We start from the raw sequence: 24,737 nt of genomic DNA, 5'->3' as shown, positions 1-24,737 counted from the left end.
TAGCTGTACTTAGTGTTCTATAAGAAAAAAAAAAAGTTTTTTGAATGTGGAGAGCCATATTTCATATTTGCTAGGGAAGTCATTATGAACTTGACATTGACCCATACCCAATTTGAAGTGGACTGGTGGGTCCATTATTATTATTAACCTTATTTTAGGCAACCTAAACAAATCATTCTCACTGAGCTGAGTCCAATTTATGAACATTGATTGTCTGATAAATAGATGGTTTTGCCCTTGTAACCTTTAATGAAACATTGTTTACTTCACCTTTTATATATATTAAAAATTTTATAATTTGCAAGATACTGTAAAGTATTTTAAAAAAATATATAACCGTAAGTAAGATACAACCGTTTATAAGTAGGGTTAAAACATAAATAAAACTACTCGCCTAATAGAATTTCGTTTAAAGTTAACGATATCGAACATGAACATGTTCTTTTGTTCAATAAGCTGTCGAACTAAACTTGATTAGTGCAAAAATAATAAAATCTACCTACAATTATCAAATTATTCGAGTTCGACTCATGTTTGATTTAATTAAAACTTGTTTGACCCTGATTAGATTATTAATAAATTTTTAAATTTGATGATCATTAAAACAAATTTGAATAATGATGTGTTCGCCTCGATTGAAATAATTTACAAGTCCTTAAAAGAAATCGATAGATCTGATTAATTTATGTATTACCATATATTTTCTTAATTGTTTAAAATTAATATTTAAAATATTTGATAAGCTGTTCAAATATATTATTAGATGTAAAAATTTATGAAATATTTTAAAATTGAATTTAATCAAACATTGAGGCTTATCCCAAAAGGTGAATTGTACCTATTCTAATCAAGAATGTTTGTTTGTGATGTACCACCAAATTTAGCCTATGCCCTAAGACTTTAATATTTTTAATAAAAATAATATTATATAATTTATTAATTATAATGATATATATGAAAATTATAATTTCAATTCTATAATATAGAAGAATTATAATTTTAGTCCTGTATAAATTTATTTTAACAAAAAATTCTCAATTAAGGGCAAAACGAGATAAAATTTATTAAAATAGTTGAAAAAGTGCACCTAATTAAACTGATCATTTATCCTGATATACATGAGAGTATTATTTTATAATCATCCTTTACATATAAGAAAAATTGATCTACCGGATTTGCCCTTTCAATTTCCAATTCAGTCCCTAATTTCCCTAGAAATTGCAACTTTTGCCACTCTCCTCTCCATCTCCTTGAATATCTCTCTGCTCTCGTTGCCTCTCACTAGTCCCACCGTTTGGTTGTAGGATTTTGGAGAGGAAGAGGGAAGAAGAACAGTCCACTTGTCGGAGTGTGTTTTGGAATATTCCGGTGACCGGAGATCTATTTCCGGCTCATGGGTGCTTCTACTGCTAGGTTCGAGGGTTTGGGCTGGGTTAAGTACGTGGAGAGATCCGTGGGGTATGTCGCACGTTTCAGCTCCGTTTCTCCACCTTTTCTCTCTCTGCATTCGGAATGCGCTCACGCATTTTTCTGCAAATGTTGTTTGTTTGTGTTTTTTTGTTTTGCTCTGTAGGTTTTAGCAGTGTTTGGTGGAGGAGTGCGGAAATTTTGGTTCATTTTTGGGAGGATTTGAAATGCCGACTTATTTTCAGCTGCCTTTTGTTTTAAATTACTCTAGGTGCTGGAGCTCGATTCTCGATCTGTGGATGTGAGGTCGTCGTTTCGTTTCTCAAGACTAAGCTTTCTGTGTGGGTTAGGCGAGGCTAGGGTTTTCGAGTTCGGGTATTATGGAATGTGGATGGTAAATTAGGGTTTGATTTTACCGTTTTGTGGTTTTCTACTCGTATTTGGGATGAATCGGAGTTTTAGGGCACCGGAGAGGGGGCAAATGGGGAGTCTGAGATTGAAGGATAACAAAGACGAGGACTTGGCACTATTTCGGGAAATGCGGAAGCGCGAGAAGGAACGCAACGATCTTCTTCTTCTCCAGAACTCCGACGAGTTTGATGCTCCTCTTGGTATGAAAAAGCTTTCTATTTTATTTTATTTTGTTTCGTTGAAATTTTATTTATTTATTTATTTTTTCTGTTCGGTGGTTTTGCTGTGACTGGATGAAGATTAGGTGGTTTTTGATTAGCTTGTTAATTAATTAGTTGGTGAATCTTTTCGGTAGATTTGTTTCTGAATATTTGTAATTTGTTGACGTAGTATGATGTGCTTTTGAATTTAAAAAGGATGGAAGTAATCGTTTTTGTTTGGAAAATATTATTAGGTAGATTCTTGTACTGATTGGATATTTATTTTCTTAATATTATTTTTCCCCTCATTTTGGTGATAACAGTGTTCTAATTTCGGCAATCTTTTTCCTTTGTTTTTCATTTGTGCCCCCGTTCTCAGGACCAAAAACTGGTAGTTCTCCAATATTTAATATAACTACAGGAACACCTGCTCCTGTCCGGAAGACTGGCGCTGACGATTTTCTCAATTCTGACAATGATAAAAATGATTATGATTGGTAATTGCAACCTTACTTCCTGGGCTTTACCTTATATTCTTGGGTTTCTTTTGATCGACTGTGGATGTTTCAATTTTTGGCTTGTTTATCCTATCAAATTTAATTAGTTTAATTCCTTATGAAAAGGACTTGGAAAATAAAACCTTTGCAGTTAAGGATTGAGGAATGCTCTTTTTCTACATTGTCATGATGGGCACAAAGAAATAATATTGCGTAGCTTTAAAGTAATACAACACAACCTTATTATACTTATTAGTCATTTTGTTTTCAAATATACATGACTGATTCATTAGCTCATTTTAGCTTTATGTATCAGGAATGATTTGAGCACAAGGTGGTTCTTTGTTTCTATGGTAGATGCATACTTAGGACCAACTTGCAACAAATCGAAACAGCATAGTTCTTCATGGTTGACTACCCAAGTTCTTTTCAGATGCATTTCATGGAAAAAAAATTATGTGAACAATAGAACTTTTCTGATGTACATTCATGTAATAATGCTGTTCATGGCCATAGTTATTTATCTGCTTTGAGTGGAATTATATATGTCTAGGTTCTGGTGCCCGTATATATCTGCATTGCTAGTTATTTTCCTGAAATTCATGCAGTTTATTCTTGAAGGTCATTCAGATGCTGAAGTTGAACCATTATAATTGTAGATAACTAGAGAATCCAGTTACCTGGATGTGAAGAGGGAAAATTTCTATGACATGTTTAATAGATATTGTATATTGGCTATCTTTTCTTTTCTTTTCTGGATGCATAGTAAGTGTGGCTTGTGGCAGACATTGGTTCTCTGATGCTTCACATTCCCAATTTTATTGTCTCACACAGTTGGAGAGTCTGCTCTATGCTTGTTGGCAGATGTTTCCAATTCAAGGGGCTATACGAAAGGGTAACTTGCCCTTTCAACCACCAGTGCTACTGACGAAAAAATGCATTTAGTGCTTTATGGACAGGGGCATTTGCTAATGTGGCACTGTTATATATTTGCTGCTGGTGTCATTTACACCATCATCAGATAAAGGATAACATTTTCTTTCAATATCTATGCATATTGTGGATAATTTTGTATCCTCTGGAAATTATTGATTCTTTTTAATCGGATGTCAAGGAGTGTTATTGCAATTGTATATATACTGCTGGTTGTTGTGTTAATAGGGCTTGGGCTCAGCTTTCAGTAGGATTATCCAATGGAACTTCTGGTTCTGATTTCAGTGTGGTTTTGTGCCATCTCTGTTTGATTTTTTGTTGACATTTGCATTTGTATGTTTTCAGGCTTTTGACACCTCCTGGTACGCCTCTTTTTCCTTCACTAGAGATGGAATCACAAAAAACTGTTATGAGCCAGCTGGGAACTCCAAAAGCTCGACCTACAGCTCTGAAGTCTAGAGTAAGTGGAAAAGACATTTGGTTTCCTAGTTTCTAGGAATAGTCTAGTTAAAGGGGATGCAGTGGCATTCTGCTGAAGCTTTGGTAGATCTATGAATCAACAGCATCTCTGTCTCATCAGAAGCTTGATAAATGGATAGGGCATAAACTCAATCTAACCATCCTAACTTTAGGGAGCATATACTGTAAGTGCCCAATGATCAGCTTGGTAAGTTGTAAATAGCATCCTTTGGAAAGCATGAAATACTTGCGTTGTGGGGACGTGTTTCCAACTAAAGATACAATTAGGTTTTTCAACCACACAGCATCATCATCAGAGTTTTGTGGGAAAGTTTATCATTTCTTTATACCTAATTTTACATGATGATGCCCAATAAGTAGTTAAGTCTTTTTATCCTGTTTAATGGCATGCAGCGACTCATATGTGGAGAAGACTGGATATTCACCTCTAATTTTTCAAGGAGCATTTTGGTGTTTAGGTGATGGTAGAAATTGAATATTGATTCAGATGATTCCTGAAACATATAATTTCATTTCCACTCTGGTCGTTCGGTATTTCCATCTGTACTAAACCATTTCAAATAGAATAGAAATTGCATAATGGCCGTGTTTGATATCTTAGCAAATTGTGTGAGCCTGTTCTAATTTAATTTTAGTTAAAAATGCATCGAGAATTATCTGCATAATTATTTAACTAACTTTGCCTTCAAATTATTTCTGTGGTTGAAGCTATCCAATCCCCAGCCTGAGCCTGCTGGAAGGAGTAATTTATCATCTAGACAGCCAACTTCATCCCCTGGGTTGAATACATCAACTGGAGGGCTTCGTAGGCCATCTTCTTCTGGGGGTACTGGATCAAGACCTGCAACACCAACTGGACGACCAACTTTGAGTTCATCAGCTAGATCCACCTTGACCTCAACATCAAATAAGCCTACATTGGCTGCAGCTAAACCCACCTCAAACACGTCAATTAAAGTAACATCAACTGCGACATCAAGGCCTTCGAGATCTGCGACACCTACTTCTCGTCCCACGTTGTCTTCAGCTAAGCCCACAGTTCCTCCAAGATCTTCTACTCCTACGGCAAGGTCTACTGTAAGATCGTCAACACCAACAAGCAGATCCTCTATACCTGCGTCAAAGTCTACGTCTAGGGCCTCGACACCAACTCGTAGGCCAACAACAATATCCAGTGCAACAAGTGCGCCTGCTCTTTCAGTTAAGTCTCCAAATTCCTCTTTGGTTGCCAAGCCAGTTTCCAATGCAACAAAAAATCCTGTGCCAATGCGGTCTAATTCTCCAACTATGAGACCCAGACCGTGGAAGCCTTCGGAGATGCCTGGGTTCTCCCTTGATGTTCCACCAAATCTAAGGACGTCCCTGCCTGACAGGCCACCTTCAGCCACTAGAGGTAGACCTGGAGCACCAAGTTCTCGATCGTCATCTGTTGAGCCTGTTCCGAATGGAAGGATCAGACGGCAATCATGTTCTCCAGCAAGAGGGCGACCTCCTAATGGCATTATTCATAGCAGTGGAAGCTCTGTGCCTGTACCTGCCGTAAATCGGTTGCATGCTAAGGCAAATGACAACGTGAGCCCTGTTCTTGTTGGGACTAAAATGGTTGAACGGGTAATAAACATGAGGAAACTAGTCCCACCCAAGCAAGATGATAAACATTCACCTCACAGCAACTTATCTGGAAAGTCCTCATCTCCAGACAGCTCAGGCTTTGGAAGAACGCTTTCAAAGAAATCTCTAGATATGGCTATCAGACATATGGTATGTTACTATTCGCATCTTGTCGAAATCACTATTCAGTTAATTATACAATTAATTTCTCCTAATCATATTGAATATTCTTGAATACTTGTCAGCATAGAGTACATAACACTCTTACAGAAATATAGTAAACAAGGTTGTTGCCGGTATTGGGGGCAGTTTGCAACTTACCCCAAAAGCATGTTACTGGATATACAATGCTGCTTAATTAGATTTTTGTTTTACTGCCTTAATTTACATACAAGTCTTATCCTTGTGCAGGATATAAGACGGACTATTCCAGGCAACCTAAGGCCTCTCATGACCAACATCCCTGCGTCCTCCATGTATAGTGTGAGATCTGGTGGACCAACCAGACGAACGGTCAGTGTCTCGGATTCTCCGCTTGCAACGAGCAGCAACGCCAGTTCTGAAGTGAGTGTCAATAACAATGCCCTTTGCATGGATGGACCCGAAGTAGATGATGATGTTAGCAGTGATAAGGGCATACGGTCTCCAGCCAGCTTACATGGCAGGTGATGGTTTGTTACACTTCCTCATACATAATTTCCGCTTTACCCATCCCCTTCTAAATTGAGCCACTGCTCGCAGCAAGAATGACAACTGAGGTACGACTGTCCTCCAGGAAAAATGAATTGCCGAAGACCTGTCTTATATATTGATGTAAATTTCTACGGATGGTTAGTATGTCATTTGATATCCTGTATTATGAGTAGCAACTGGTTACGTGCTGAACTGCCTTCCAGTTTGTTGTTTGTTTGGCAATGGAATGTACCACCACCTCCTATTGTGGGATTCTAATCGATACTTCTAATTTGTTTACACTAATTCAAAATTCAAACCTGCCATTTTCTCTCAGAATGTCAAATTGAGTTCTCTCAAGTTCTACTGAATTAGTTGGGAAATAGGAAAAATCTAGTTATACCCTTTTTCTTATGTTATTATTTCCATGTCAAATTAGTTATTTTCGAACTGGAACTTGATGGGTGTTGGTTTCTTCAGGTGAAATGCTAGCAGCTCTAACTCATGTCCAATAATCATGAAAGCAATTTCTATTTTCCAGGTCTTGCAATGTGGTTTGGTTTGTTAGAAAAACTAAAAACCCCTACGTCAACCTTGGCAAAATTATCAATTATCGTTGTTGAAAAGGCTATTTTTTCAGTCTTCTGGTTACTGCACCAGGTGTTTAATACCTTGAATGCACAAAGGCACCAAGCTTGGTGTAGCATTAATAAATGTTACCTCATTTGCGAACGATTCCTTCTAGTTAACACCCCAACTCATGTTTCTCTTGCTGAGTTTAATAACTCGATACACCAACTATTTACTAAATTACGCAATTATGCTTGGAATTGAAGCAGACCACTTTGGAAATAGTAATCTAAACTGAGTTAACATCATGAGCTTTTGCAGATTTTAAAAGGATCCTAGTTGCATATTTTTGCATTTGAAGTCTTGAACCATCATATAGATAACAAGCAAGAACTAACCCACCGACCTCAACAACTCTAAGATAGCACACCACCTTCTAATATCTGACTCTTTCTTGAAAGATTGATTGTGTTGGAGCCATGCTTTCTAATGCAATGATCTTGTCTAAAAATGTGGGCGTTGGAAGGAAATCTACTATCTCCTGAATGAACTCGTAATCTGAACGATATTTTAAAGTCAGATCGAACAAATTTTTATAGTCATACATTATTTTTTGAACCCAAAATGTTTCGTATTTAAAATATATCTTGTAATGAATTCTTGAAGGCAAGTGATTATGGTAGCTTGATCAATGAGGGCAAAGTGGACTTTTAACTTCAAGGCTTGAGATTGGTTCTTCCAACGGAACGCTAACGGAAGGACCAAAATGATACATTTTGATCCATAGTTGGGCTTTAAGTCACATACTCGCAAAGTTTGAGGGGTTATCAATGACAATTATGTGAAACTGAAAATTGCATGATGGTCCTTGTGAAGTGTGCATATCGCTATCCATTTTAAGACTAATTGTAAAAACACCCCTAGAAATTGGACCACATTATCTCCACAATCGTGTTGATGTTAACATTCAGTTGTGGTATTTCCTGTAATGAAAGAGTCCTAAGCTCATGGGGTCTTCGCTGGAGGAAATGAGAAGTCGTCTTTCACATTTGGACCACCAAAAAGCTTTGCATTTTCGAACAAAGTTTCTTTCAATATTTTTTCAGTGAATCGATTACAGTTATATTATGTTGTCAATAATTACTATATATTAATTATAATATCAAATATGTATAACTAATCAACAACTATTATTACAATATAGATCAATACCTACACATTAACATGACTCGTGCTATCTTTTAGTTATATAACCTCAATTTCTAGTTAGGTTTTATTTAAATATCATTTTCATCCTCCTATTTAAATATATTGACAACACTAACTTTTCTTTTCTCCTATATATAAAATGAAATAAATTAGATTTCATTAAAGATTCATTAATTTCATTCTTTATTTAGGATTTCAGGCATGATTTGTACATAGGGATGAAACTAATAGATTAGAAGATAATAAAATTGTCGATATCCATTATTGATATTATTTACATGATTGGTGATAAAGATGAATGGTCAGTAATGAAATGAAATTATAAAAAATTCCTTTCAATAATTTATTTTTTTAAAAATTACTTATTTATATTTTATTGAATATGTCGAATTCAATTATATAATAGTAGTATTTCAAAAATCGATTTCTGTAAAAAATTATATTGATTCGAATAATCAAATTAATTAATCTATTTAATCATAATACATCCATCATTATGTCTTAATACTTTGTGAGAGAAATATTTTTGAATTAATAATGACTAATGGTAGTTCATAAAGACTAGGATTTGTTGGTCGGGTTAGTACCATATATTAATATATATATTTTGACTAAAATTGAGCAATTTGACTCAATTCTATTTATCTAGAATTTTGTTTTTTTTTTATTGTTTCAAATTATGTTAATTGATTGTTTTATATTTATAGTGAATATTAAAGTAATTTTTGGACTCTAATACACAATTGCTTCAGAATACCAAAGAAAAAACTTAAAACTGCTAATTTTCTTTTTCTTTTTTTTTTTTTTTAAATATAGACAATGGAAGATTCATACCTATCTATGTCCTATGTGAAAGTTGAAATAATTCAAAAAATAAGAAAAGACAGAAGGCCTGAACAAATTTTCTTTCATTGATTTTTAATTATATTGTTATCAATTATTTTGTTTCATGCTGATGAGGGTAATTTATAAAGAACCAAAAAGTCCCTATTTTTTAAAAGAATTTGCAGCTGATACCAGGATATGCGTGTGAAGACTTCGGGCCGGGTCACCCGACCCCACCCGACCCTGACTCAAGGGATCCGCCTACCTTGATAGCCATTGGATCACCTGACGTCAGAACGCTCAGATAATGCCACGTGGTACCCAACCATGCGGTACCGTACCACTATAAATATTGGCATTTATGAATATTTTGGCAAGTGCATTTATCATGTTTTCTTGATCTCACTCATTCTCTCTTGATCGCTTTCGACCCCATTTTTCTAATTTAGGCATCGGAGCCTTAGTTGGGGGCTACCCGGCAAGCCTGATGTTTGTTCTGTTATCAGGATTTACTTGTAGGGAGCTCGAGAAGGGATTCAGCGACCCGATCTCAAGATACCAAATTGAGCAATCCGATCCCAAAATTGTGCGACCTGCGTCACATGCGTTCATAAAATATGTGATAGATTTGTGAATTGTAATCTTTTTTTGTTAATTCATAGTTCTTTCACGCTCATTTCGATTATTTTATTAATAATCTTGGGTAAAGAGGTCGAATCTTGCTAATACTTCTTATCAGTGAGTATTCATTTTTTCCTAGTTTTTTTTTTCTAATTTTTTATTTATTAAGCTCATGAATATTATCTTTTTCATTGATTTTATTGTATATAAACCTAAATGATGTCCATAACAAAGTACTGGACAATATGGGAACTTAGTAATATTCTCGTCATAGTTTTTATCAATCACATATATTAAATTCTTAATTATACTAATTAAACTTGAAAATATATTACAATCAATTTTAATTTGGTTATGTAATTGTATTGGATTTTCTTTCTTACGCGTTTATTTATTCGTTAATCATTTCATCAACTTTGTTGGATATAAACTTAATACTTTTCCTTAACCGTTCCTTTGTATTATATATATTGAATTTATTTTAAACTAAAGATCAAATTGTCCTAATTTTAATTTTTACTAATAGCTTGAAAATTTGCTATTGATTCTTTATGATCATAAATTATTTAATTCATCACTTAATTAGTGTCCTCTTATTATTATTTTTTCTAAATAAAAGTGATAAACTATTATTTATTAAATAAATCGATTACAACAGCTAATATCAAATATTTATATTTAACTATAACCAACAATTATAAGAATCATATACTAATCATTAATATCAGATAAATATATCTAATTAACAACTATTATTAAAGTAGAACGGTGCCTATTATTAGAATAGAACAATACATATTATTAAAGTAAAATAATATACCCACATTACTGGGGTTTGGGACACATGACCTTAGAGTCATGAGGCCTCAATTTTACCAATTAAACTAGACGTTATTCAACACTCTCTTCTTATTATGCGTACTAATATATTTATATTTATCACCAAAAAGACATTTCTTGTTCTTTTTACAGCTTCAATGCACATTGCTTATCAACCCATGATTTAACTGTAAACAAAATCTTTTTTCAGTAACCCGTCTAATAAAAAGCCCTTTCAGTGGTTAGAGATGGAAGAGAAGCCGATAGGGCTAACACAGACGTCAGATGGAAAGGGAGGAGATGAAGATCGGAGCAAACGCCCATTGGGGAAACTTATCACTCAAATGCAAGAGACATTCTCAAACAATTCCTTTGCAGGCCTTTCAAGAAGGGGAAATTCTAGTCCGGCTCAGTTGAATTTGAACCAATCATATAGCAAGTGCAATATACTTATCGTGTTATAGTGTACAGTTCAGGAAAAGTGACTAATTACATAACAAGTGTAATACAATTACTCTGTGATTATTGTAGTAGCGTGCGTACTTGTCTGGATCAAGTTTGGTAGAAGTGAACAAGTGTATCACTTTTCATTAATTGCACATCAATAATACAATAAATGTATTTAACTTATAACATGTTTAGATTCGATCAAATCGAATGTGGGCTAGAGTTTCCTGAGTCAACCATCATATCTTCTATGTTGCATGAGTGCATTCAAAGTTTGAATTCCCTGTTTTTCTTCCCTTATCTTTAATTATGTTGGTTAGGTCAGCTGATGAGTTGATAGCTAGGAAGCAAAAAGGAGTGTGTGTGTGTGTGTTTCCTACGTTACTCATGATGCAAAGAATTCCAACGAAAATTAAACTTGCCCACTTCATCTCACAACTCCAAAATGGAGAGTAGGATTTTATATCTTAGAATGTAATTTTATAAGAAAATCAAAATTTTAGTTGTCTTTTTTGATAATTTTATATTAAATGTTGATAATTTTTTCTTTTGTATTTTTTTCAAAGATAATTTAAAGAATTAGAAGTAAAAATATAAATGAAAATTGAGCTACAGAAGAAGTCGTGTGGATATAGATGACATTGATCAATTAAAGATCCAACAACAGATTCCTTCTTTTCCATTTACAGCTCTCTCTCTCTCTCTCTCTCTCTCTCACTTTTCGTCGATCGATCGATCGATCGATCTTCATCTCCAAAATCAGTATCCATGGCGAGCCTATGGCGAGCAGCGATGGGCTCAACTCAAGCCAACGCCGACGATTACGACGGAGTGGAGTTCTGGGGCACACCTGAACGCGCCGGATGGCTTACCAAGCAAGGGGAGTACATCAAGACTTGGCGCCGCCGCTGGTTCGTTCTGAAGCAAGGGAAACTCTTCTGGTTCAAGGAATCGACGGTCACCCGGGCTTCCAAGCCGCGAGGCGTCATCCCAGTGGCCAGTTGCCTCACAGTCAAGGGCGCCGAGGATGTGCTTAATCGGCAATTCGCTTTTGAATTGTCGACTCGGAATGATACCATGTACTTCATCGCCGATTCGGAGAAGGAGAAGGAGGACTGGATTAATTCGATTGGGCGATCCATTGTTCAGCACTCGAGGTCTGTTACTGATAATGAGATCCTTGATTATGATAGCAGGAAGTAATTTGGTAAACGTTTGAATAATTAGCAGGGTTCATTTCCTTTTTCTTTTTTTCTGGAATTTTCTATTTTGTGAATTTTTAAGTTTTGATGTGGGAACTTTTGCCTTTTCCATATGTCTGCTTGTGTATATGGCTGACTGATGTATTTTTCGTCCTTTTTCTTGTTCGTGGTTGGGCTTGGTGGGGGTTCAGGGCTTTGGGTATGGTAGCATGTAATTTGGTCTTTAAACGTGATAAATGCAGTGAATTTGCTTTCAATATGGATAATTGGTTCCGGAGAAGATTGCTGGTGTTTAAGACTAAGTTACTTATAATAATCTGTTTGATCGGTTTAAATTTGACAAACAGTATCTTGGCAACAAAAGTATTGAAATCGAACTACAGGTTTAATTACATACATTTTGCATTAGGAAATGATGATGCAGGGCGGAAGAAGTGAGGAAAAAAGCATTGTAATTGTAACTTGTGACCTTTTTAAATTTTATAGCCAATCTAAGCTTGGTTATTACCTTGGTTTTGGTTGCCATATTTGAGCAAGTTTTTGCTGATTTGATTGATTAAATTCATTATATCTTCTTCCAAGAATGTTCCTTTGTTATCAGAAGTTGGAATATTTTCAAGATTTCAAATCTTGATATCAGTATGTTCTGTTGAACATGAATGTATAGCAATTGTAGTTGATTCTGATCATGTGATATGTCAATCACTTTTAAGATGATGTGTTAACTTTCAGTTGCAGTCCACCAAATTCAATAAAAATGAGACAGTATTCTTTCTGAGCTCAATAATTGTGGTGAACTAGGAGTTCCTATTTGGAGATTGCGGCCTAATCCATTGTTCCTACTTCAGTTCGTCTGGGTAACCATCGCTCATAGCTTATTTATTTTGTATTTCTCATCACCAATTTTACTCATTACCCAGAATCCATGGACTTGGAATGTACTCAGGCCCTGGGTCTTTCCCATACGTATCATTAAAAAGTAGTATTCTGAGTAAATGTGTTCTCATGTCAATTGGGAGTCAAATCTGGTACCTTTCCTTTCTTTTGTAGCATCTCATATGGATAAAGTGATGCATTAGCAAACCCCAGAAAGATAGGCACATTCGTTGGAACTTCCCAGTTTCATTTTGCGGAAAACTTGGAACACTTGACGCAAATGGAAATCTTTTTATCTGGCGAAGATCTCTATCTTCCTCTCCCTTCCCCCATACCTTTTTGTCCTAAAGAAATGGTATTCTACTTCCTCAATGTGGAGGCATTAGAATTTCATTTAATTTGTGAATAGTGTACACTTTTGTGTTTCCTGTGAGATCTCTGTATGATTGACTTGCTGAGGAGGGTGCCGGAAAAGAGTGGATGGTGGTGGTTCTTGCATTACATGTTTCACAGAGTAGTGCTTGCTGGTTATGTTGTGTGAATCAGTTCAGGCAGCTCTACGTAGGACCTCAATACAGCAGAACTATCTAGTTTTGAAGAGCTTTAGAAACTCATTGCCTAAAAGAACTCCGTCCTCCGAATTCTTGTGTCATACTTAAATCTGGGGTTGGCTATACTCATATTTATTTGGAGTTGTCGACATGGAAGTACTTTTATTGCTCACTTCATTAAGAGTCATCTTCAGATTTATAAGGGTTATAATTCTTCTCAACATCATTTCATTCTAAGCTCTGTTTTCCAGCTCTACCAGTCCTTTCATGTTAACCAATTTATCTCCCTTTTATTCACTGCCCTTTGTCGACATAATCTCAAATATCGGATATCAATTCACTTATTTCATTCAAATTAAGAAAGACATCTGCTCTGGTTTAGATTCCTGTGATAACACTATGTAGATCATCTCTAGGGAGAACCGTTTTTAGCTAGCAGTCATATCCTTGATTAGAATCCAATTGCTGCCATATGACCTCCTTAATGTGTGAGACAAACATAAGTATACATCTTTGGAATGTTAGATTACATTCTATTGCATCCCATTCAATCCATAGTGTTCGGCCGTACACAACTGTGGAAATCACTTGCTTTTCAAGTCATTCCTCATCACAATGTAGGTTCCTCTATTAACGTTTATCTCCATCATTTGGTGCATGTAGCGTAGATTATCATTCTTCCGTGGTCGTCTATTGCATGCCTCTTGTGAAATCGACTTTTGCATGTTAGTTGCAATCATGCAAAACGGTGGTGATGTTGAAATTGCAGCGTTCGACTGAGTTGAGCCGTTGAGGTAGTGTGAAGTCTAACCTCTTGTAGGTGTCAGATTGGTAAGTACGTTTGATAATTACCATCCTAGTTCTAAATTATGGGTTCGATGTTTGACAATTATACCCAATTTGGTCGAAATCTCATCCAAATAGTATATCAATCCCAACCAAACGAACCTTTATAAAAGGGTCTTTCTTCACCAAGTTTTTAGAACTCGTAGGTAAAGAGACCAAAACTCTACTGCACTTTGATTCAATAAGATAACTCTTCGTGCACGTAAGAACTCGACTGGTGAGGAATCGTACGTTCATACATTCATGAACTTGGAAGTGTATTTTGTGCCTAACAACTTAATCATCTTAAAAATAAAAGCCATGAAACTTATGTAAAGATTCACGTAGACATCGTTGAAGAGACTGTCTGAATTTGCCATTGAATTTTCAGATGAAGATGGCTGTCCAAAATTCTGTTCCAAATCAAAGTTTTGCCATTGCTTTTCCGACTAACAACAGTCAGAAATTTGGATCTGCGCTTATCGTCGAAAAAAAATTATGTTGTCATAAATTGCATCGAGAATTGCAGACGGATTGCTGTTCGTCAGAAATACTGTTATAAATAATAAACCAAAAAAATATTCCAACTAAATTCCGAACATAGACAATTTTTTATGTCCTATTTTTGGACAGAAGTTGAGACGATTATTTATTTATTTATTTTTCCAACAGAAATGGCAAGCGCGGTGCCAGGCAATTGAAATCCGCCTGAAACTACCCATATTCTTTACAAATCTATCGAAAATTGTGGCGGCTTTTCCAACTAAACATACCCGTCCCAAACATTTTATTATAATGAAATAATTTTTTATAGTGTGAACATATTTTGAGTTGTAATAGAAATAATATTTATGAATTTAGAGATAGAAAAATGATTAATTTTATTAGTGTGTAAATTTAGAAATAAACGTCATTTATATCATTTCTCTAGCATATAAAAGTTTTATTTAATTACAATTTTTTAATCTGATCTCATATATGAATTATATTTATTATTGTACTCTAAAGGAAATTGACCCAAAAGTGCATCCTAAATCATTAAAAGTTTCCTAAATAAAATACTTTGAGTTTATATTTCTCTTCTTTCATTTAGTTTGATCTCTCCAATATTGTGCTATTTTATACGTTCTTTTATACATCAACAATTTTTCATAAATCAAATATTTGTATAAACTAATTATTTTAATATTTTAAGTATTTTTTTAATTTACGGAGACTGAATAACGCATTTCATATGTTGGTTAATCGTGGTAAAAAAAAAATAATTAAGTTTTTGCATCGAATTTGTTCGACCGTGGTAAATAATAACAATTAATTTGTCATCCTTTTTAATTAAACCGCAGTTATTTATCATGTAGAACATAATCCATTTTTCCGTAGTATATTATAAATAATTTTGTGATGAAATAGTATATATAAATAACGTGTAACGAAGGCATGAGAAAGATTATTGAATTCCTTTGATGAGAAATAATTAACAAACATAGAGACAATTACACAAGTAGGTCTCAACACATTCACCATCGTGAACATCTTTACCTGGGAGAGCAGCTACGCATACTTCATAGCATAAATTGTCTCTTGCAGCCACCACACATTCGTGGTTCACTAGTAAGTTGCAATAATTATTCCTTTCTGCACTGTAAACCAAATCATCTGAACAAATATAGCAAAGGTTTGGAATTATTGGGTGTAGTTTGTAAATTACAATATAAGATGTCAACCCATAATTAATTCATATAAACCGTCAAGAACTACAATAATAATAATGATGATGACGAGGAAGCTGGCATTGTACGATTTGAGGTATACTTTTTGAGACATACCTGATGTGAGAGCTATGAGAAAAATGACCAACAAAACCGACTTCAGAAGGTTCGCCATTCAAATATTATTCTATCACTTGACTCAACCAAAATGGTATGATTTATCTTAAGAGAAGTTGTGCTCAATTGGAACTTCAAATCCCATTTATTAGAGTCACTAAATTTTGATAATCTCATGATGATATAATCTTGTTACATATTTCGATTACACTTTTATATGTGATTGTTAGAACCACCGAAAGAAAATGGATTTATTATAACAAAATAATTGTAATAAAAGTATAAATTGTCGTAAGAACTGGTTATTTGGTAAAAAAGTTTTATGAGTGTTACAATAATATTTATTTCTTTTTTGTAATAAAGGCATAAATTGTCACAATAACTACGTATCTGGTAACAAAGTTTATAATTATTACAATAAAGTTAATTTTTTTTGTGAGAGATGTATAAGCTGTCACAAAAACTAGTTAATTATATGGTATGGAAATTTTATTATAGTTATACTAAAGTTAATTTTTTATAACAAAGGCATAAATTGTCTCAATCACTAATTATATATATGGTAACATAATTTTATAATTGGTGCAATAAAGCTAATTTTTGTAATAAAAGGGTGAATTCGTTACAAAAAGTATTAATTATTTGTAATAAAAGAAGAACAGTTCGTTGCATAAGGTAAAATATGTCATGAAAAAAACTATTTGTAATCACTAGAAAACTCGAAAAACTCAATCCACCGCTGCTCTTTGATCGGAAAACATCAATGGAGGCTGCCAACAATATTTTGAAAGATTTATAAATTTTTATTAAATTAATAAATATGTTATAATTTATACAATTAAAAAACTTCTTATACACTAATTTTTAATATAAATAATATATTAAATATAATATATTTTATGCACAATTATTATTTAGAATTTTTAATATATACTAATTTAAATAATTATTTTATATCTTAACTACTCACACAAAAAAATACTCAATATGGCCGCTAAGTCATTTTTATGCTACATAGGATTAAAAATGTCAAAACATGTCAACAATATGGCTGTCGTGTCATTTTTTCCTGTAAAAACTAAAAGTTTTTACCATCAGAGGACTTAATTTTAGTATGTTTATAAATTGAATGACTAAATTCATGAAGTGCGTATTTATAAGACTAAAGTTATTAGTGGGTAAAGTTAACGGGTTAAAGAATAATTTTCTTTCATTTATATAATTTTACATCTTTGTAATCTTATTATTTTAGGATTGGTCGCGAAAAAGGTTATATTTATTATGTTTGACGGGATGTTAAAAAGATTCTTGAGAGAATTGATGGTATATATATATATATATATATATATATATATATATATAATTGAAAAGGGGTAAATTGGTGTCTCAATTATTTTTGTGTGTCAATTTTTATATTTAGTTTAATTTATTTATTTTCACCCACCCACTCTTTTAATTTCCTGTTTTTTTCACTGTCTTTTGATAGTTACTTCTTTTTCTTTATGTACTTTTTTTATAAATTTAATATTAATATTATTTTATATATACTTTATTAAATAATAAAAAAAATATTTTATTATAAAATTACACACACATAGAATGTGAGATAAATTACTAATACATATTAAAATTTATATAGGTAGCTTATGTATTTCTACTTTGGACCTTATAAAAAGAAAAAGTTAAATTCCGGATACTGAAGTGGCTTTAGAGTAGGAAACTCATCTTTTTTTTTTTTTTTTTTTTGAAGTAAGAGCAATGAATTGTTATTAATTGAAATAAGATGATTACAATCACTCATGTCGAATATCAATATCTAACATAGACTATTATAACAATCATACCCTGATCAATAATTAATATCAAATAAATTAAATCTAACCAACACTTACTATTATAGCAGACAACACCTACAATATAGTAGGAAACTCAACTTGATAAAAAAAAAAAAAGATCTTCCTTAAAAAGTAAGTCAGTTATAATTTACATTATCTATATTAATTAATGGGCACCAGTCCAATTACAAAAGAGATTTTTCATTAATTAATACTATTGATATTATACATTATCTTCATAGTGTTTCAAATTCCTTATTTTATATATGTATTTGTAGTATGTAATTTACAAATATATCTTTATATTTCATACAAATATTAATACTATTTCATATATTGTTAAAAGATAATTAGTCGTGATATATTTCCTTTTAAAAAAAAAATTAAAAAGCTTGAAATCCTTCGATATGTATATGTGTATAAATATATATGTATATATATATATATAGAGAATACTGAATTCATATGTAAAAGAAAACATTGATTGTTTCCATCATAAAATATTGTTGTGTTGAATGTAGTGAGAAGAAGAACAAATTGGGTCTTGTTTGATTCAATTCCCTTATAATTCAGAATTAACAAACATATACACAGGAACACAAATCTGATGCAACACATTCACTGCTTATAATATTGCCTGAAGGAATTGAATCTTTGCATCCTTGATCGCAAGGACTTCTTGATCTAGGCAGCTCTGGGTCACAGGGATATTGTATATCTTTATCGCAATAAGTAGTTGCCTTTTCTGCTGCGTAAACCGAACATTCTAGGAAAAAAAACCAAAAAAAAAAAAGAAATGATAATCATAGTAATTAATTTCGAGAACTATAAAAATTTACCCCCCGCCCCCCTTTTTTTTGTTTTCTTAGTGAAATGATGATTACATTATTGAATTAAAATATCAATTGTTGATCAGTAATTAATTCATACAGAGCGTCGACGAGAACCAATTTTTCTTAAGTTAATAGTTTAAATTTTCAGACGAGATAGTAATTTTTATTTACACGTGTAAATTAAGTATATATATGCAAAAGAGAAATATGATGAGAAGAAAGATGAAGAAGTAGAGGACCTGATGCGAGAGTTAGAAGCAGCACTAGAAACAGCATTGAGTTGAGGAGGTTTGCCATTGGGAATTCCAAGTTTTTCACCTTCTGAAATGATTTAGATTAATGTAATAATTGTGGTGGATAAGGGCTTGAAATCCCATTCATTATTTATAAGAGAGTTACAGCAATTTAAGGATCCAAATTAAAGAAATTAGATCGTTTCACTAATTAAAGAAATTGTAACTTCTTCTTCAACATTTTGTTTTGATGAGGAATATATACACATATATATATATATATATATATATGGGGAAACATGCAAGCAATCATCCTTGTGATATTGTAAATGAGCAAATTACTCCCTTATAAAAAAAACAAATAGCGATTTACATCACTATATTTTTTAAAATACAACAATTTATCTGCCTATGATTTTTAAAATGAAACAATTTACCTCCCTGTATAAGGAGGTAAATTGCTTCATTTTAAAAAGTAAAAGGGAGTAAATTGCTATATTTTTTTTTATAGGGGGATAATGTGCTCATTTTCAATTTCACATGGGGATAAATTGTTATTCATCCTTATAATTGAGAATCAGGAATTGATATTCTTCAAATAAATGTGTAATCACTAGAAATTTACAGTAATATTTAATTGATTCTTGTAATAGTTATAATATGATTTGATTTCAGAGTGATTTTCTCCTTTTTCTATTATTGAAATTTGTAATTTATCTTTATATATAAGTGAATTTTACCAAATGAAGCCTGATTACAAAATCCCAAAGAAATAGATGCAATTACCCATATATATATATATAAATTGTGTAAAAATTAACTGAAATTGTCATTATCTATTGGCATATGGTATTTAACATATAATACATTTAACTAATTTGGAGATTATATTAAATTGTAAACATGTTACAGAAATAGGCCTTTTCTCATGTGGTAAGTGAAAAGTAAAATGTAGGAATTAGGGATATGTTTGTGAATTATTTTTTAATTTTTTGGCAGATTTAGATAATTGAATTTCTGGGCTCACCTGTATATAAATGGGGTTAATTTCGAGGGCTTCTCCTCCATAACTTTGCTAGACTCACTCTTCATATATATATATATATATATATATATCATTTCCGACAACATTAATTTGTACTCTCAATGGCAAAGTTTATGAATTCATTTCTGCTACTCCTTTCCCTACTAACTCTATTCAAATCAGGTATACATATCCAAATCTTCTTCTTTGGAAAAATACATCTTATTGTTGGATGATTTATGTTGATATGACAACTTATGCCACGTCACCCTTTTCTTTAATTACATTAGCCACCAATTGCCACGTCAGAAGCATCAACCACTAATCGACATATGACTGGCGCATGTCACTTTATTGCCTACTTTGAGAAGGATCATTTTACAGCCCTAATAAATTATATATAGGACCAAAATATCAAATGATTGGATTAAAATTGTAAATAACTGGTAATTAAAGTTTTTATGAATCCAAAACTGCTGACTCTATATATACGAATTAATTTCTTGATTATATATATTATGCAGAATGGTTGGTCGAGGGACGTCCAGGAGCCAAATACATAGTGTGCGAAGCAGTAATTAAATATGAATGTGTGCCGGATGTTGCTGAAGCCTGTGCTCCCGTTTGCAAAACACTTGTTATTTTCCCAAAGGATTATATCTCAAGTCTCTGCAGAATTAACCGCTCAGGCGGTCGGGAATGTCTCTGTGATTTTTATTGTTAATGCTTAATTACTATATCATCTCAATAAAACAACTTTAATTATTTTCATCTACTGTTAAATTCGGGGATAATTATAATTTTGGTCCTTATACTTAACTGCTTATTCAATTTTGGTTTTCAAACTTTTGGGCTTGACAATATTAGTACTCAAATAAACACTTTTTTGACAATTTCGATCATTGTCGTTAGGTTTTCCGTTAGAATTGACGGAAGCAGCAGTGGAGGGAAAATTTTGTTCAAGCTTGAAGGTTTACTTGAAAGATGATTAGGGGAAAAAATTCTCATTTTCAGAACTCTTCAGAAGCCTAGTCTCCATTCTTTTGCAATTTTGGATTTAAGCTTTTATTTTTAACATCATGGACTCCTCATAATTCGGGTAGAAAAATTCATGCTTCCCCAAATCATGATTACGGTTTGAGGGTTCTATACTTTGGGAATTTGGCCTTAAAACTCAAAAAAAATCAAATGGATTTTGAAGACAATGAGGAAAATTAATTAGTTTAATTTAGTGAATAATAGAAAATTATCAGTGAATTTGTCAAAATTGAGTGGAAATCGAGCTAGCATTTCTTTTGAGAAAGAATGGGAGTTGGTGAAGAATGAAGCACAAGTTGTTAAAAATTGGTTAGATTTAAGACTAATATTGTCAAGTCTGATAGTTTTGAGGACTAAAACTGAATTAGTGGTTAAGTTTAAGGACCAAAATTGTAATTCTCCCTATTTTTCGCTATCATTTTTGCCTCACGTGCACATAACATGACATTTCTCCGTTAATTCTAACGCCAAATCTAACGGCAGGGACCAAAATTGTTAAAAAAGTATCAGTTTGAGAACTAATATATATTGTCAAGTCCGAGAGTTTAGGGGCCAAAACTGAATAAGTGATTAAGTATAGGGAGCAAAATCATAATTATTCCGTTAAATTCACATCTATAAAATCAACTGAATTAATCAAAACACAGGTTTATTTTTCATTATGATCAATTATGTAGTAATTTTTACTTAAATTCAAAATTTTAACTTAATATTTGTTATATATGTCAAAAACTTTCAGATGTGTGAAAAGAAGGATTTATGTGGCTCGGCCATTTAGACTATTAATTTTAGCAGTCATCGTAAAGTTAACGGACTGAAAAAATAATTTTTTCTTTTATAAAGAGTTATTAACTTATTTTTTTATACTACATCTTATTTATGTGAAAGACAGGACACATGTTTTGCGGATCAGAGGACGAGTTGGGAAACAGTTTGATCTTTCTTTTCTTAAAAAAAAATAATAAATACAAATCTCTTTTCCTGCATTGTGGCAGGCAGTAGTTTTCTTAGCTTGAAATGAGGGAAATGTGTGGAACTACTGCAAAATCTCATGAAAATGTTGGTATACCTGCTGTACAGATATACAGGGTTGCTTACTCTTTACTTTTCTCAAACATAAAGCTACCTATTATTAGGATATTTTGATATCCACTTAATCATTTTTAAGAACATTCTTAATGATGCATCCACTTAACTAGGTTGTTGCTGACAGGGAAAGTTCATGTGGAAATATCCGATGACTACATCAAGATTAGACGACATAATTACATTTTACGTCCCATAAGTTATTTTTATTGTGATTTTGACTTCATTATTTTTTAACTCACCACACTGCATTCTATAACTCAAAAATAATTTGCAATTTTAGTCACAAATCTTACTTCCTTTGAATTTCTAACGACAATATTACGTTTATGGCACGAGCTTCATTAAGTCTTGAGGGGCGTTGATGTTTCCTTCAGAAATTTAAGGAAATTAATGCTTCAAACTAAAATTTAAAAACTTTTGAGTTTGGGATGCAATGTGGTGAATAGAAAAGTAAAATAACAATCACAAAAAGATTAATTTTGTGGAAAGTAAAATGCAATTCTTATTAGTGAAAAATTGTAATAACAGCACCTAACCGTATAAACGATTAAGAAGCTTGGCTTGTTATACAAGAAATATGATCTTTTTTGTCCTAATTAATTATTATAGTCAATAATAAAAAATTATAACGCATACCACGACAATAATTATTATGGGTTATTTTTGTAAGCAATGCCAAACTATTGGGCAAATTTAAAATTAAAATAAATATTGATTGATCTAATCAAAATTTAAATTTTGATATTAATATTATATGATCGTAGTAATAGATAGTATTAATATATCATAATTTCTAAATTATAGTTATTTACAATGCTTGGTGCGAGTAATCATAGTTAAAATTATGATAATATTGATTAATTATAATTATTTATAATGTAGGGAATAGTCTTTTTGTTGTTTTTTTCTTTATAGCAATAGTAATGGTGGTTGGGCGCAATTAGGTAAATTTTGACTCAATAATCTTTACTTTAATTAATGAAAATTTTGATTGGTTAAATTAATTAGTATATTTGCCGTCTTTCTTTCTTTTTTTTCTTGCTAAATTTTACCTAAAAAAAGTTTAATTTTAAATATAGATTGAAAAATTATATTTTTGATCCCGTAGGATACAAGTTTTGCACTTTTGTCTCATACTTTACGGATTTAACATTTTTTACTCCAGAAGATTAAAAAATTTAGCAGATGTGGTTTCCTGCACTAATTCTATGGGACCAAATCTGTTAAGATCTGAAACAATATCTGCTATGTGTTTTTAATAAAAAATATCAACATTATACAATATGGAATCTAAAGTGCAATACCGTGTCCAAGGGATCAAAATTACAATTTTGCCAAATTTGGACTTATTCTAGATTTTCTTCATCACCGCAAATTAATATCCCCATCAAATTAATTTACCTAAAATTGCATTTTGTGAAATTTCGCTTGCTACACAATTTTTTTTTTAATTTCTGTTTTTGATGCATCCGAATAGATTTAAATGCTAATCTACGTAAATTAATTAAGTCCTGATGATATGCTTCAAATTAATTTGGTCAAGATTTTTCAGAGATTTGTTCTTCATTTTTTTCATGAGCATATCCATCTCAATGTGCACTCCACTTTGCTCTCGCCTCTCGTCCACCTGGTTAAGGTATTGTCATGTTTACATAGTGTCTTACAATTCAATTAATATACTTGGCTTAAATACCGTTTTTGTTTGGTATCTTTTATATTTTGGTTATTTAGTCTTTTATTTTTTTAGGATAGTATATATGTCTTGTAACTTTTTAGATTTTCGTAGTTTTGATCCTTCAATCACCAGAGTTTGATATATTTTTTTGAAAAAAGCATGTGTCATGCATGTACTTTTCTTAATTTGGGACTTTTGTTCCGATTGGTCAATTTATGATAATATAGAAGAAAATTTTGTTGTCCTGTATTTTTTGCATCGACGTTTTAATCTTTTATCTTTTTAGGGTAGCAAATAGATTCTATAATTTTTAATTTTTGCGATTTTGGCCCATTAGATTGACCAATGAGAACAAAAGCTGCAAATTAAAAAAAACAATGTGCAGGGCATATGCTTTTTTTCAGCAATAATTGCAAACTCCAGTGCTTGAAAGACCAAAATTGTGAAAAATTAAAATATTATAAGACCTATTTACTATTTTAAAAAAATAAAAAACTAATATATCAAATACAAAAAATTACAGGATGAGGATTGCATTTAATCCTAATATATTCACATCATGCTTACCAAAATTACACTATTTATTTTATTTTAAAAATAATTTAATACATATTGTATGTATATGTTCAATATTAATACAAAATGCAACAGGATTTAACAAAATTTTTAGTAATTTTAGCCTTTTTTCCTTTTAATTTCTTTTTTTTGTTGGGTAAATGTAAGTTTCATTAATAAAAAGGTACATGCGTACAATACAATAGTCAAATATCGATTTCTCCCATGACAGGCCATGGGATACACCATAGTCTATATAATGCAGAAATACTAACAGAGTGTGATAAATTAGCACTATTGATTCTCTGTCTAATGTCGTCCACTATGATGACAGCGATGGTGCTCGATGGTCGATCAACATGCTCAAAGCGGCGCAAGTTCCACTCTCTACAGATATGATAGACATATGCAGCGAGTAGTGCACGGTAGGATAAATTGATGATATGTTTCCCTCTCTACTTCCTAGTAGCCCA

At 32.3% G+C, this 24,737-nt stretch overlaps 2 protein-coding genes and 3 long non-coding RNA genes across 8 annotated transcripts; 3 read left to right on the top strand and 2 right to left on the bottom strand.

The window, feature by feature from the left end:
- Positions 1 to 1,261: 1,261 nt before the first annotated feature.
- Positions 1,262 to 6,490, top strand: LOC105160879 (flocculation FLO11-like protein). Of its 4 annotated transcripts, none has more exons than XM_011078381.3 (7): positions 1,262 to 1,458; positions 1,679 to 2,018; positions 2,398 to 2,515; positions 3,794 to 3,908; positions 4,637 to 5,689; positions 5,951 to 6,204; positions 6,281 to 6,490. In XM_011078381.3, the coding sequence occupies exons 2-7, from the start codon at positions 1,853 to 1,855 to the stop codon at positions 6,294 to 6,296; spliced, it is 1,722 nt and encodes a 573-aa protein (XP_011076683.1). In that variant the 5' UTR covers positions 1,262 to 1,458; positions 1,679 to 1,852; the 3' UTR covers positions 6,297 to 6,490. The 4 variants fall into 4 exon arrangements, with proteins under 4 accessions (XP_011076683.1, XP_011076682.1, XP_011076684.1 ...); XM_011078380.3 differs by having other exon boundaries at positions 1,574 to 2,018; XM_011078382.3 differs by having other exon boundaries at positions 1,574 to 2,018; positions 5,951 to 6,490.
- A 4,854-nt stretch (positions 6,491 to 11,344) lies between these two features.
- On the top strand, positions 11,345 to 12,163 carry LOC105160878 (Pleckstrin homology (PH) domain superfamily protein). Its single transcript, XM_011078379.3, has one exon. It carries the CDS (start codon positions 11,471 to 11,473, stop codon positions 11,903 to 11,905), a length of 435 nt encoding a protein of 144 aa, XP_011076681.1. The 5' UTR covers positions 11,345 to 11,470; the 3' UTR covers positions 11,906 to 12,163.
- A 3,431-nt stretch (positions 12,164 to 15,594) lies between these two features.
- On the bottom strand, positions 15,595 to 16,119 carry LOC105160877 (uncharacterized). The gene is made up of 2 exons (XR_847721.2): positions 15,983 to 16,119; positions 15,595 to 15,812 (listed from the first exon to the last, which is right to left on the bottom strand). It is a non-coding gene; the product is annotated as an uncharacterized LOC105160877 (long non-coding RNA).
- Positions 16,120 to 18,338: 2,219 nt separating this feature from the next.
- Positions 18,339 to 19,110, bottom strand: LOC148788507 (uncharacterized). Its single transcript, XR_016065358.1, has 2 exons — positions 18,890 to 19,110; positions 18,339 to 18,583 (listed from the first exon to the last, which is right to left on the bottom strand). It is a non-coding gene; the product is annotated as an uncharacterized LOC148788507 (long non-coding RNA).
- An 843-nt stretch (positions 19,111 to 19,953) lies between these two features.
- On the top strand, positions 19,954 to 20,690 carry LOC148788506 (uncharacterized). The gene is made up of 2 exons (XR_016065357.1): positions 19,954 to 20,090; positions 20,432 to 20,690. It is a non-coding gene; the product is annotated as an uncharacterized LOC148788506 (long non-coding RNA).
- The last annotated feature ends 4,047 nt before the right edge of the window (positions 20,691 to 24,737 follow it).

Source organism: Sesamum indicum, linkage group LG4, assembly GCF_026168435.1.
Source record: "Sesamum indicum cultivar Baizhima isolate 11 linkage group LG4, ASM2616843v1, whole genome shotgun sequence".
NCBI classification, from domain to species: Eukaryota; Viridiplantae; Streptophyta; class Magnoliopsida; order Lamiales; family Pedaliaceae; genus Sesamum; species Sesamum indicum.
This window is presented reverse-complemented; position numbering and strand designations above follow the sequence as displayed.

What these genes read in the sequence shown, in the direction of transcription:
- LOC105160878 (XM_011078379.3), top strand. Translation starts at nt 11,471, where the DNA reads ATGGCGAGCCTATGGCGAGCAGCGATGGGCTCAACTCAAGCCAACGCC.
- LOC105160879 (XM_011078381.3), top strand. Translation starts at nt 1,853, where the DNA reads ATGAATCGGAGTTTTAGGGCACCGGAGAGGGGGCAAATGGGGAGTCTG. An exon ending in GATAAAAATGATTATGATTG is followed by an intron (nt 2,516 to 3,793) that starts GTAATTGCAACC and finishes GTATGTTTTCAG; the next exon opens with GCTTTTGACACCTCCTGGTA. An exon ending in ATATGGCTATCAGACATATG is followed by an intron (nt 5,690 to 5,950) that starts GTATGTTACTAT and finishes ATCCTTGTGCAG; the next exon opens with GATATAAGACGGACTATTCC.